This window comes from Danio rerio, chromosome 22 (assembly GCF_049306965.1).
Source record: "Danio rerio strain Tuebingen ecotype United States chromosome 22, GRCz12tu, whole genome shotgun sequence".
In the NCBI taxonomy this organism is placed as follows: Eukaryota; Metazoa; Chordata; class Actinopteri; order Cypriniformes; family Danionidae; genus Danio; species Danio rerio.
Window position 1 is genome coordinate 32,627,397 of NC_133197.1, and position 12,335 is coordinate 32,639,731.

Consider the following 12,335-nt stretch of genomic DNA (forward strand, 5'->3'; position numbering starts at 1 on the left):
ATCAGACATATTGTCAAGGCTGAGTTATTTTTATATATTTTTTTCTTTTGACTTTGTGTCGAGTGTTTTTATTAAAGCTGTGATCTGGTTGAATGAATGAGTTCTTGTGAGTGTGGCTATGAAGCTATTTTAGTATATCAATATCCAGAAGAGAAGAAGTTTTGAAAAATGTGGAAATACAAATGAGCAATTTGGATATTTTATATATAAAAGACAAAAGCACATTTAAAAAAGATTTGAAGGTTTTAACTTTTTTTTAGTAAATATGAAGCCACTGGAGTTAAACAGAAACCTGATGGGGTCTGAGCTTTCAATACAGCTCGAAAGCCAACTAGATGAATGTGGTTTGTTCTGGAGGCAGGACAAAGCCAACCTCATAATGTGTCTATTAATAGATGTGTGTGATTGGTTTGCATGTGAAGGATAATCTATCCAGCATAAAATTAATTCTGTTGTAAACAAAAACAGCTTTACAGTCAAATATAGGCTTGTTTAATAAAGGATGTTTAATAAAGTTCAAAGGTAAATAAATATATGCCCACGCTTTAAAAATGCAGAGTTGGTTTAATCTGTAATTTTGGGTACCGAAACCAACAGACAAACCAACAGTTGGAATAAAAGCTACAAATATTTTAAAAATAAATATGTTGTATTTTATGAAATAATTTCCCAAATTTGATAAACCCAGCTTTTTTCGAGTGTATTTGTTCAATCAAGACTATCTAATTTCCCTATTTGAAATGTATGCTAAATTACTATTATATACTCCCAATATAAACATTTAGTTAGTCAAATAATAAAGAGAATAAAGAAAATAAAAGAATAATATAAAAAAATTCACAACATTTAAAGTTTAGGGTGCATACATCTTTTCTTACAATACTATAAGACATGCAAACACAGATCTCAGTTATAGTATTTTAATCTAAATACGAAAGTGAAAATGCGTACAACTTAGGAGTTAAATTGTGTTTTCTTCAAGTAGAAAAAAGGAAAGAAAGAAAGACTAACCATGCAATAGTTATACAAAGAAAGGAGAAAAAAAACGGATATGCGCTTGTGCGCGTTCACGCGACAGTATCCTGTCAATGAATCAGAAGCGACGTCTGTTTATACAGAGCTGCTGACGAAAATGAGGTTCGTTTTAATTTTATTGCGTTTACGGCTGTGGCATTTGGATGGTAAGTTATTTTGTTTTATATTCAAATGTATTATAGCACTGCGAGTTAATACTTAGCCTATTAAAAACAGGAATTGCGTAAAACACGAAGATGGAAATTAGGAACGTACAGTTAATAGGGTTTGCGCGTAAGCAATGTTCTGGGGCTGCCTGATTTTAATGAGGAGAAATAACAATATACTATAATACTATTAATACTATATTAGATAGTAGGCTATAAGATATTTATTATTTTAACGAGTTTGTTCAGTTCATTCTTTTTTGTCTGCGTTCATGAACTGTTCTCAGATCACTCCAGCATTTAGAAAACAAGTATTCAGAATCAACTTTATGAATGACTGTGTTTTAGGTGTGTTTGGTGCTGATGAAGATGAAATGAAGACTTTGTCTGTAACGGAGGGGGATTCAGTCATTCTACACACTGGTGTTGCTGAAATGAGAAATATTACGGTGTTACAGTGGATGTTTGGACCTGAAAACCCAGATATTATTATTGCTGAACTCAACCGAGAGGCGATGATTAATAATGTTTCTGATGAGAGATTTAGAGACAGAGTGAAGATGGACAATCAGACAGGATCTCTGACCTTCACAAACATCAGAAGCACAGACACTGGACTTTATAAAGTAGAAATCAGCACAAATCCAGAAGCAGACAAAATGTTCCGAGTTACTGTCTGTGGTGAGCAGTAAAGTTTGGTGTGCTATATACAGAGCTGTGTTTTGACGATACATCTGAAAGCTTATTAATCTCCTAACCCTGTCCCTAAGTGAACTTAAAGTTTGACTGATTTGTCTTCACCCTCAGCTTTTCTGTCTGCTCCTGTCATCATCAGAAACACTTCTAAATGCTCTTCATCTGAAGGTCCATCAGTCTCTCACTGTGCGCTGCTGTGTTCAGTGGTGAATGTGAGTGCTGTGAGTCTCTCCTGGTACAAAGGAAACAGTTTAATCTCCAGCATCAGTGTGTTTAATGTCAGCATCCGTCTCTCTTTACCTCTGGAGCTGCAATATGAGGATAACAACACCTACAGCTGTGTGATCAACAACACTATCAGCAACAAGACTGAACACCTGGACATCAGACAACATTGTCAGCCATGTGCAGGTACTTTTGTTTTTAATTACTGAGCTACATTGTTAGTTGTGTTCAGGTGAATGATTGAAAGTAGTATTTCTCTTGATTTTAGGCATTGCACCTCCTATAGGGCTGATATCTATTGCTGCTGGAACTCTGTTAGTAGTGGCTGCAGTTGCAGTGTTTTGTATTTGCAGGAAATGTAGAATAAAATACAAAGAAGGCAAGTGTACATTTGCCACATTTGTAAAAAAAACAAAAAACAAAATAATAATATATATATATATATATATATATATATATATATATATATATATATATATATATATATATATATATATATATATATATATATATATGATGAAAGAGAATCTAATACATCTGTCATTATTGTTAAAAAAAAAGGCCAGGGTCCTGAAGAAGAGATAACCTATGCTGAGCCAACGTTCTGTAAAAGGAATGCTCTAATAATGGTAAGAAAAACGTCTCTTTATAATGTTTTTATACTTGTGCACTTTAAATCTCCATGACATCAGTGACTTGTGGTCATTTATGAGATCATATGATTTTTGTAGCATATATAGGAAAGCAGCTTTTGTTTTAAAGTGTTTTTAAATTAACATTTGTCTGCTTGACACTAAACGAAGACCAACTTTAAAATAAAAATAATGTTATGGCACCTTATTGATCTTATTCTCCAGGCACGAGCAGACGCAGCCATTAGAATCAATTTGGCTTGAGACTTGCGGTTGCACTTCCATTGATTTTTAGACTTTAAAAATGACTCGTTCTGCTGCTTGATGTTGCAAACTGATTTTTTTATATTATATTATTCTACTTTTATGTATAGTCATGAACACACTTGCTTGCATAGCAAGTAGCGTTTATTGATCCTAGTCATTTCTCCTATAAGCAACTAAAGTGGAAGTTCTAAAGCAATCACAAAAATGAATGCACTTCAGCATTGAAGAATAAGGTCAATACATCCTAATACAATTTAATTTACTGTGGGACTAAATTAGTGATCAGAAAATTCGCACAATAAACCTTTTACCTTGACTTTCCACATTTTTCCAGACAAAGAAATTAGCTAATTTTAGAAAAATGCAATTAATTGCAAAATGGTTAATGAATGTAATAATGTATGTATAAAAATTATATTGTAAATAATCCTATTTGCAAAGCTCTTTCTGTACTGGAGTGAAATTAATTTTACAGATGATTATCTAGGTTTATTGGAAACAGTGGCTATGCCAAATTTTTATTGTGAATTAATACAAATCAAGTCACAGTTACTGTGTTATATGTGTTTTCCCCTCCAGAGAGTTAAACAAGAAGATGATTTGGTGTATGCAGGAATTGTGAGATGATCGCATTCTGATTCCTCATTACATTTTTTATTTGAACAGTTTCTCTTTTTTTGACAATTGTGACTGTCTTTTTATTTCTGGAAGCTTTGAAATTGTTGCTGTTGGATTATGGCAGTAATTCAAGCTTTAAAATGACTGCTTTTGTTTAAAATATACAGTATCAGTGTCACTTGACCAGATCAGTTTACACTGTGTCTAATTTAAAATTGTTAACAATTGAATTACAGAGCAATTCTGATTGTGCTCTTTCTCACTCTAATTTAATAATACAAAAAAAAAAACCCCTCTAAAACCTAAATCAACCAAAACGATTATTAAGCATTAAGTTTTTTTATGGAGGGGACAAAAAAATGCATATTCTCAAATTGCAAGAAAATGAATTAATAAGTTTTTCTTAGCGGCTTTGTCCCTTATTAATAAGGGGCACTAAAGTGGAATGAACCGCCAACTATTCCAGCATATGTTTTACACAGACCTTCCAGAAATGCCAACTGACTCAGCCGGGACTGGAACCAGTTAACCATCTTGCTGTTAGTGTCACGATTACCAGCGATTGTAATTTTACAGATCGCTGAACTTCTTTCACAACAACCATGGACTACAAATCTGCCATTTCTGGACTACATTTTCATACATGCACTCTGCTCACACTCACACATGCTTCCTCATCTAGACTGATTACACTCGCACCACCTGAGGATTGTCAGAGACTGATTGCACACACTGTTTAAGCTACACACTCACTCAAGGCTGATTTATACTTCTGCGTCAAACGTCGGCGTCGCTGACGTGCACCTCTTAAAAATTGTAACTACACGTCGCAACGACTCGTAGCGCAAGCTCTGTGATTGGTCGGCTTGGTAGCGCTGGCAAGTCTGGGTGGGGCCGAGAGCCGTGCGAATGGCGCGAGCTGGACGTGAGCCCAATGGAGCGATTGTTTACAAGTGTGGAGTCCCGAGAAGGAGCACCTGATGGAAAGTTTTGTTTTGTGTTTACCTCATAGTTAAAGTTGTTGCACGTCCGCCGGTTCCTGGCTCAAAATGAGCGAGTTTGAGCCACTTGTACATCCAGGAAGTGTTCAGGAAAAGCGAAACAGCAGAGAAGAAACTCGACACAGAGGAACATTAACACATCACTGCCCACTAGCATTTCGGAAGTGTTAATGCAGACCAACAGAGACAGCGCGCAGAAGTATAAATGCACAGCTATGCGCGTTGCATGCGCCGTGGGTCACGCCGGTCACTTGACGCAGAAGTATAAACCAGGCTTCATTTAGTTTGCCGAGTCTTGTTTACTGTAAGTAGCGCTACAACGCGTTTTCCTTGTCTTGTTTCTCCATGTTTTGACCTCTGTTATGAAGGGGAGTGACACAAACAACAGAAGTAGGATCCAAACACAGGTTTAATCAGAGGTCAGACATGCAATGGTCAATACGGGTGCAAACAGGTGTATACAGGCAGTCCAGAATCGAAGTCAAATAACAGGCGAGAGGTCAGAAGGCAGGCAGCAAAAAGGACAAAAGGATAAACTAGGCTCAGGTCAAAACACAAAGAAACAAGACAAGGAAAACGCGTTGTAGTGCTACTTACAGTAAACAAGACTCGGCAAACTAAATAAGTGAGTGTGTAGCTTAAATAGTGTGTGCAATCAATCTCTGACAATCCTCAGGTGTAATCGGTCTAGATGAGGAAGCATGTGTGAGTGTGAGCGGAGTGCATGTATGAAAATGTAGTCCAGAAATGGCAGATTTGTAGTCCATGGTTATTGTGAAAGAAGTCCAGCGATCTATAAAATACGATCGCTGGTAATCGTGACAGTTAGGCAACAGTGCTAACCACTGAGCCACCGTGCTGCCCAAATAGCAAGAAATTAGCTTTTTCACATATTCTTTATGAACATTATATCTTCCTGCATTAATGTAATGCATTCATTCATTCATTCATTTTCTTTTTGGCTTAGTCCTTTTATTAATCTGGGGTTGCCACAGCGGAATGAACCGCCTAATGTAATGTAATGTAATGTAATCAAATTTTTTAATTTAATGTCATATCAGCAACCAAGGCTATTTTAATGGGATGAACATTTCATTTATAAATGTACAATTAAATACAACAAATAAATTATAACAATTATCAAATAAGATATTTTTTGTGTTAATTCATGATTAACATTTTTTTTTCCTGGTTTCACTTTGTTAAAAATGTTTTTAAGAGAGTTCATTTAATAAAAAAAGCCTTCTGAAATCATTAAAACAGGACAGTCCAGTAAAATGTGTTTTACAGTAAGGGGAATTGTGCAGGAAAAAACATTGTAGGGTGTTTATCTTTAAGCAAAAAAAACATGGGTTAATCTTGTACTGTATGTCCAACGACATCTGGTAAAACTCCCTTGATCTTCAATCTTAAAATGTATTTAAACTCTGTAAGAGATTTCAGGTTGTATTTCATACAATGTATTATTGTTTAATGCATCCCACTACTCTTGCTTCTTCCTGTAGTATGATAGATGTCTGTTTGTGAAAGAAGAACAAAGTTTCACCAATGGCTGGCGTTGACACACCTATTAGGACTTATGAAGTAACCACAAAAAGTGTTACTAAAGTGATTACGAAAGGTTATTTACAAGATTTTTACCTTCAATCCACAGCCTCTACAAACAGTCATGAGCATCTTCATGAAAAATTGTAATTATGATACTATTATAATTATTATAATAAGAAACTATCTTATCTTAGGTCCTAAGATATGGTACTTTAAAATTAGGATTTTCACTTATTACAGAAGCAAATCTTGATTTAGGATTATCCTATTTTACAAAATCATATTTAATCTCTAGGTAGGACATCTTAAATTGTGTCATCAAGTTTGACAAATCACCATCAGGTCAGGTCTGTTACCAGTCAAACAACACTCTGACAGCTGCTAATGAGTTATGAGCCTAAAAATAATAGAGAAAAACTGGCAAGAGTTTAATTTCAAAACTGAAAATGTAATGTATTGCCAGCCAAGCTTTTATTTAAAATGAAGGCATCATGTGCTTACTCAAGCCACCTCACTAATAAACGTCTTATAATCATATTGTAATCCACAATGGCCTGTGCATTGAATGCATGAAAACCCTTGTGGCAGACACACTGCCTTAAATTCGCCACTAGGGGTCTTCATTGTAAAGAGAGAGAGAGATCTATTCATTCATTTATTTTCTTGTCGGCTTAGTCCCTTTATTGATCCGGGATCGCCACAGCGGAACAAACCGCCAACATATCCAGCAAGTTTTTACGCAGCGGATGCCCTTCCATCTGCAACCCATCTCTGGGAAACATCCACACATACACTCATACCCTACGGACAATTTAGCCTACCCAATTCACCTGTACCGCATCTCTTTGGACTGTGGGGGAGCACCCGGAGGAAACCCACGTGAAGGCAGGGAGAACATGCAAACTCCACACAGAAACGCCAGCTGAGCCGAGGTTCGAACCTTCTTGCTGTGAGGCAGCAGCACTACCTACTGCGTCACTGCCTCGCCGAGAGAGAGATCTAGTAGACCTATAACTCCTGCCATTATGCTTGTTTGTACATTAGTTTGAATTTAAATAGTTAAAAGCTCAAAAGCATCTGTTGTTAGTGTCTTTTGTTAAAAGCATCTGTTGTTAAAATATTTAGGAACTGCTTCTTTTTTGCGGGCGGCGCAGTGGGTAGTACATTTGCCTCACAGCAAGAAGGTCGCTCGTTCGATCCTCGGCTCAGTTGCCTTTCTGTGTGGAGTTTGCATGTTCTCCCTGCGTTCGCGTGGGTTTCCTCCGGGTGCTCCGGTTTCCCCCACAGTCCAAAGACATGCAGTACAGGTGAATTGGGTAGGCTAAATTGTCCGTAGTGTATGAGTGTGTGTGTGTGTGTGTGTGTATAGGGATGTTTCCCAGAGATGGGTTGCGGCTGGAAGGGCATCTGCTGCGTAAAAACTTGCTGGATAAGTTGGTGGTTCATTCCGCTGTGGCGACCCCGGATTAATAAGGGGACTAAGCCGACAAGAAAATGAATGAATGAATGCTTCTTTTTTGCAGTTTGCTAAGGAAGTAGAGACAGTGTTATTCTTTTTGACAGACATCATTAAATGCTCACTATTTTGCCTGCAGTATATTGAACATGCTCATAACTGTTTGCAGGGGCTGTATGGATTAAAGGTAGTTTTGATGAAAATAATGTGCCATATCAGACCTGTAATCAGCCTGGTAAAAGTGGTGGTTCTTTTTTCCTCAAAAAGTGGACCTTTTTACAGTTATACACTTCGTTTTATTAGGAGATTTAAATACTGCATTTTAGTGACATTTTAAGCACTATTTTAGCTAGATTAGCTTGTTGGATGGTCATCATAAACACACTTTTTAATACCAAAAATATTTCCTAAAGCTTTATAATGAAGAAATGTGAAATAACGCTTATTTTTAAAATACATATTTGTTACATCATACACCATTAGAAAAAATAGGAATCTGTTAAATTTTAAAATTTAAAAAATGTTGTCTATTGTCATTTATTAGGCAAATAACAAACTGGCCAGCACATTCAACTGTTCTCAGTCAGAATTTGGCCATTTAAAAAAAAATTCAATTAAAAATAAAACATACTACTACTAATATTAATATAGAGCCTAATTTTTCTAGCCTCTCTTGTAAAAAGTAAATTTAAAAATTCATGAAAAACAACAATCACCAAAAGAGTAGGCTATTCAAATCAGTTTCAATATGGAACTTTTTGTTGCTTCACACCTTTTTATTGCTCATTTTTTGTTTCAAGAATAAGGTCCAAGATTCAGAAGTAAGTTACCTGTAAAATGTTTTATCTGTTTAAAAACAATACAATAGTGAAAGATTTCTTCTCTTACAGTAGATTGTAAAATTAAAATTGTTAGCATTAGCCAAAACGGATTAGCTGAAGTCACACCGAATCGACAGCCAACAGAGGATTTTGCTCTTATTGAGGATTTTTTGGGATATTTTCCCTATTTATAATTGGCATAGCAGTCAAGATAGGACAAATAAGCTCATGTATTGGTCAAATTCTGGATCCTCACTGCATGCTATAGAGGTAAATTTGGTTTTATATCCGCACATTTGTTAATTTAGCAGTTTCTATATTGGGTACCATGTTACCTTGAATAATCGATTGGAATTAGCATGCAAGTATGACTTCTAAACAACATTAACACTATCTAATTCACTGTGAACAATGTTGTACTTTTATAGTCATTTGCTGTTATTATGATTTCCCCATTTAGAATTTGCAAAGAATACTTTTCTGAAATTATATTATTAAGGAGAATGTCTGAATATCCGAATATAAAACCAACTTTACCTCTTTGCATGCTCAGAATCAAAATTCTGTTTTTGTAGTATTAAATGTTTAAATCACTATGGATCGGCTAATAATGAATATGTACACATGGTTTTTGAGATTAAAAAAGAGATCTGTAGTAAGTGAAATGAAAAAGTCCATATGAAAATGTTTCAAATACATGTTTTGTGAGCGATTTCATGTGTTTTTAACATGCGAAGCTCATGGGACAGTCATGGTTTTTCAGTAAAGATTCATAGAAGTGTAACCCCGCTGGTCCTACACCACCCAACCCGCTCCGAGTTGGTATTGAACCTGCAACCTTCCGCATAGGTGTCAGTTGCTCTACCAAGGAGGCTAAAGACTATGACCTCTAGCATCTGTCGCTAGAGCACCTTTAGAGGTCAGAGTAGTGAGGTTTACCTGCACAGCCATTACTGTCACATCCGTCAGTGACCACCTGAGGGTGCTGTAGTGCATCAGGACTCAAGGCACTACAGCGTCCCAGAAAGACTGCAATTCCATACATACCTCACGCATACACCGGAACACATACACTGAGCTGTCATCACATCTGTTCTGTGTTACCGTTGATTATCTGGACTATATATTCCATCATTCCACCGTTGTTTGTTATCGCGTCGTTGTCTTCCTTGTCCGAGTATCCAGTAAGTCTAGTATTCCGAGTTTGTTATTCTGATCTTGTTCTTGTATTTTGCCTTAGTCTAGTTTGTGTGTTATTTGTCTCGTCTGTTTTCTAGTTAAGTTTAGTTGTTTGAGTTTGTTATTCCTGAGCCTCGTCTCTGATTTAGTTTTTGGTTTTGTCGTTTATTTGTTACTTTGTATTCTGATCACTTTGTTTGTTGCACTGTAAATAAATTTTCTGCACTTGGATCCGCACCTTTTTGTTTCTTGTTTTGATCACGCTAAAACGTGACACATTACTAGCTGGCCTCTGCTACAGAAGCACTGTATGAATATTAGACTATAATGAATCGATGACAAAGATTTGTTTTCTTACATTTCTTGAAAGCCCCGCTGATCAGTTCATGTCGTGCAGGCAATTCTACTAAAGCTAAGCAATAAAGGTAAAAGTGAATTTGCGCCTTTTTAGGATGGCACCAAAATGCAACGCTCATTTACAGAACACAATCTTTTTTAGGTATATGAAGTTTAAGGCTTGAATTTAGGTTAAGACATGCAGAGTCAGTGGGTGCACTGAATATAAATGCCATCAGTTTGCTGTGAGTGGGTTGTCAACAAATGTAATTTGTCAAACAGAGATGTGATGTGTGCTCGATTTGGCTTGTTAAAGAATTCTGGATCTGTAGCAAACATTTGACAGCAAAGACTATATGTCCTGCTTAGAGGAAATACAACTGTCTAATGAACAGAAAGAAAAAAAAACTTGAACAAGGATTTCCTCCAATAGTAAGGTGTTAATCTTCCTAATCTTGTGTGAGGCAAATCTACAGGATCAGGCCACTCTAACCATGGGTTTTTGAAGATCACTTGACAATTCATGCCGACTCCAAGGCTCCTAGCACTTTTAAAAGTTGTTTTGGTTGTTGTGTCTATTTTTTGAAAGAGAAATTGTGATACTATCTTGGGTTTGCTGGATATATTTGCCTCCATATTTATGCTTGTCTGTCTCTGCCACTGTTTTTGAGTGTTTATCGCCACCTTGTGGCTGAATACAAAGGTTAGTTGTTCAGTTGGTCCAGCTTTTTTGATTATGTCACGTTTGACTTTATTTAAAGAATACATAAAATTTTACAGCAAATTTTAACATTTAATGGCAGGTAACCGTCTAGTAAAAGGAATAAAGTATATCCAGGTGGTTGTTTTTGCAGAATAAATCCTTTCCCTTTAGGCTGTCAATAAGCCTGTAGGGTTTTTTATGCAATAACAACTGTCTGGATGTGCTTTATTCTATACATACATATGGATGATATAATTAAGTTTTTATGATTTTTTATAATATATATAACAAAAAAATAAAAATGATAACCATCATTAAGTTTTAATGTTTTTCTAAAAAAAACAAAACAATAATTACATTGTTCAGAGGAAAATAAGATTTTACCTTTATTTGTGCATGTGTTGCATTATGAATCTGGTTTAGATTAGGTTTTATTTTGAAAGTATTATAACACAACATTCAAAATTATAAATGCAACTGAAAAAGTCATAAAGTCTTTGAGATTTCCTTAGCCATGTCAAATCATCACATTCAGATGCACACAACAAACATACCTTAATAATAGAAAACCAAATGCCATTACCTGTATATTACACAAATTATTGATCTTGAATTTACAGAGTAAGCTACTGCTTTAACTATGTATGCAGAATAGTTTTTGTCATAATTTATGTTTAACATATCATCAAGGTAACATCTTAACTGTACCATATATCCCTCTAGAATAATAATGAAAGTGCCTAGATTAATAGTGTTAAATCTGCACAGTAGTTTGTAGAGCATATGATTTTTTTTACAATGTAATAAAACATAGTTTTATACATATAATAACAACAAAAGAGTGGCCAGCACATTACTCTGCAGGACAAAAGTTGAGCTTTTACCCATGATGGTTATGTTTAAGTACTTTTTCTAAAAACAAAATTATACATTCTCATATGAAAAAGCCAAAAATCAGGTAGCAATTCCCATGTGTAACACTTGACAATTTTTATTATTATGATATTTAACTATTGTGATCAAATAATCATGCTTCTTATTGGTGTTTGTTGTCAGCTATGTACATTTGGGTTTTATTTATATCTCATTTTGTTAAATTTCAACATTTATTGCATAATTTTAGTGTCACATTTGTAAAATGTGTGTTTGAATCAGTGCATACATCTTTTATATATTGGTATTTACCTAAGCTCATAAAAATTCCCCATTTGAGTGCAGTTGATTTATTTATGTGTCTCTTTTATCTATAATATTATATTTTCAAATGCGTCTACTAAAATTTTTTTACGGGGAAGCTCACTATTACTTTTCCCAACCCTCTCCATTTACCCGGGCTTGGGACCGGCAGATGAAAAATCTACTTTGGCTGGATTTACTGCAAATCAAACGCAGCTGTGGTCGTCAGAATGTTTTTGTAAAAATATTTTTTAAAAATGTAAAAACTTTGACAAAACAGGCAATTATTTTTACACTGTTATATACATTGTTACAAATGACACACACTTAAAAAGTGTTGTGATGTGTAAAGTGAAAAGTTCAGATGCAAAAACCTCCATGTACCATCTGAAATTCTTTTCCAAAATGAGCATTTTTTTCTTAGCCACTTAAACTCTGCTGCTATTTGGGGATTTCCGCCTGGATTTTGCCTACCCAAATTTAAAAGCTTCCCAAA

General features: G+C 35.3%; 1 protein-coding gene across 1 annotated transcript; it reads left to right on the forward strand.

Annotated features, from left to right (window-relative positions):
* Positions 1-1,082: 1,082 nt before the first annotated feature.
* On the forward strand, positions 1,083-5,762 carry LOC101883469 (uncharacterized). Its single transcript, XM_073937515.1, has 5 exons — positions 1,083-1,181; positions 1,530-1,862; positions 1,989-2,288; positions 2,664-2,731; positions 3,581-5,762. The coding sequence occupies exons 1-5, from the start codon at positions 1,133-1,135 to the stop codon at positions 3,626-3,628; spliced, it is 798 nt and encodes a 265-aa protein (XP_073793616.1). The 5' UTR covers positions 1,083-1,132; the 3' UTR covers positions 3,629-5,762.
* The last annotated feature ends 6,573 nt before the right edge of the window (positions 5,763-12,335 follow it).

Excerpts from the sequence above, each read along its gene's own strand:
- LOC101883469 (XM_073937515.1), top strand. The coding sequence starts at position 1,133 with ATGAGGTTCGTTTTAATTTTATTGCGTTTACGGCTGTGGCATTTGGAT. Across the intron at positions 2,289-2,663 it reads ACATTGTCAGCCATGTGCAG|GCCAGGGTCCTGAAGAAGAG; the intron begins GTACTTTTGTTT and ends TTAAAAAAAAAG. Across the intron at positions 2,732-3,580 it reads AAAGGAATGCTCTAATAATG|AGAGTTAAACAAGAAGATGA; the intron begins GTAAGAAAAACG and ends TTTCCCCTCCAG.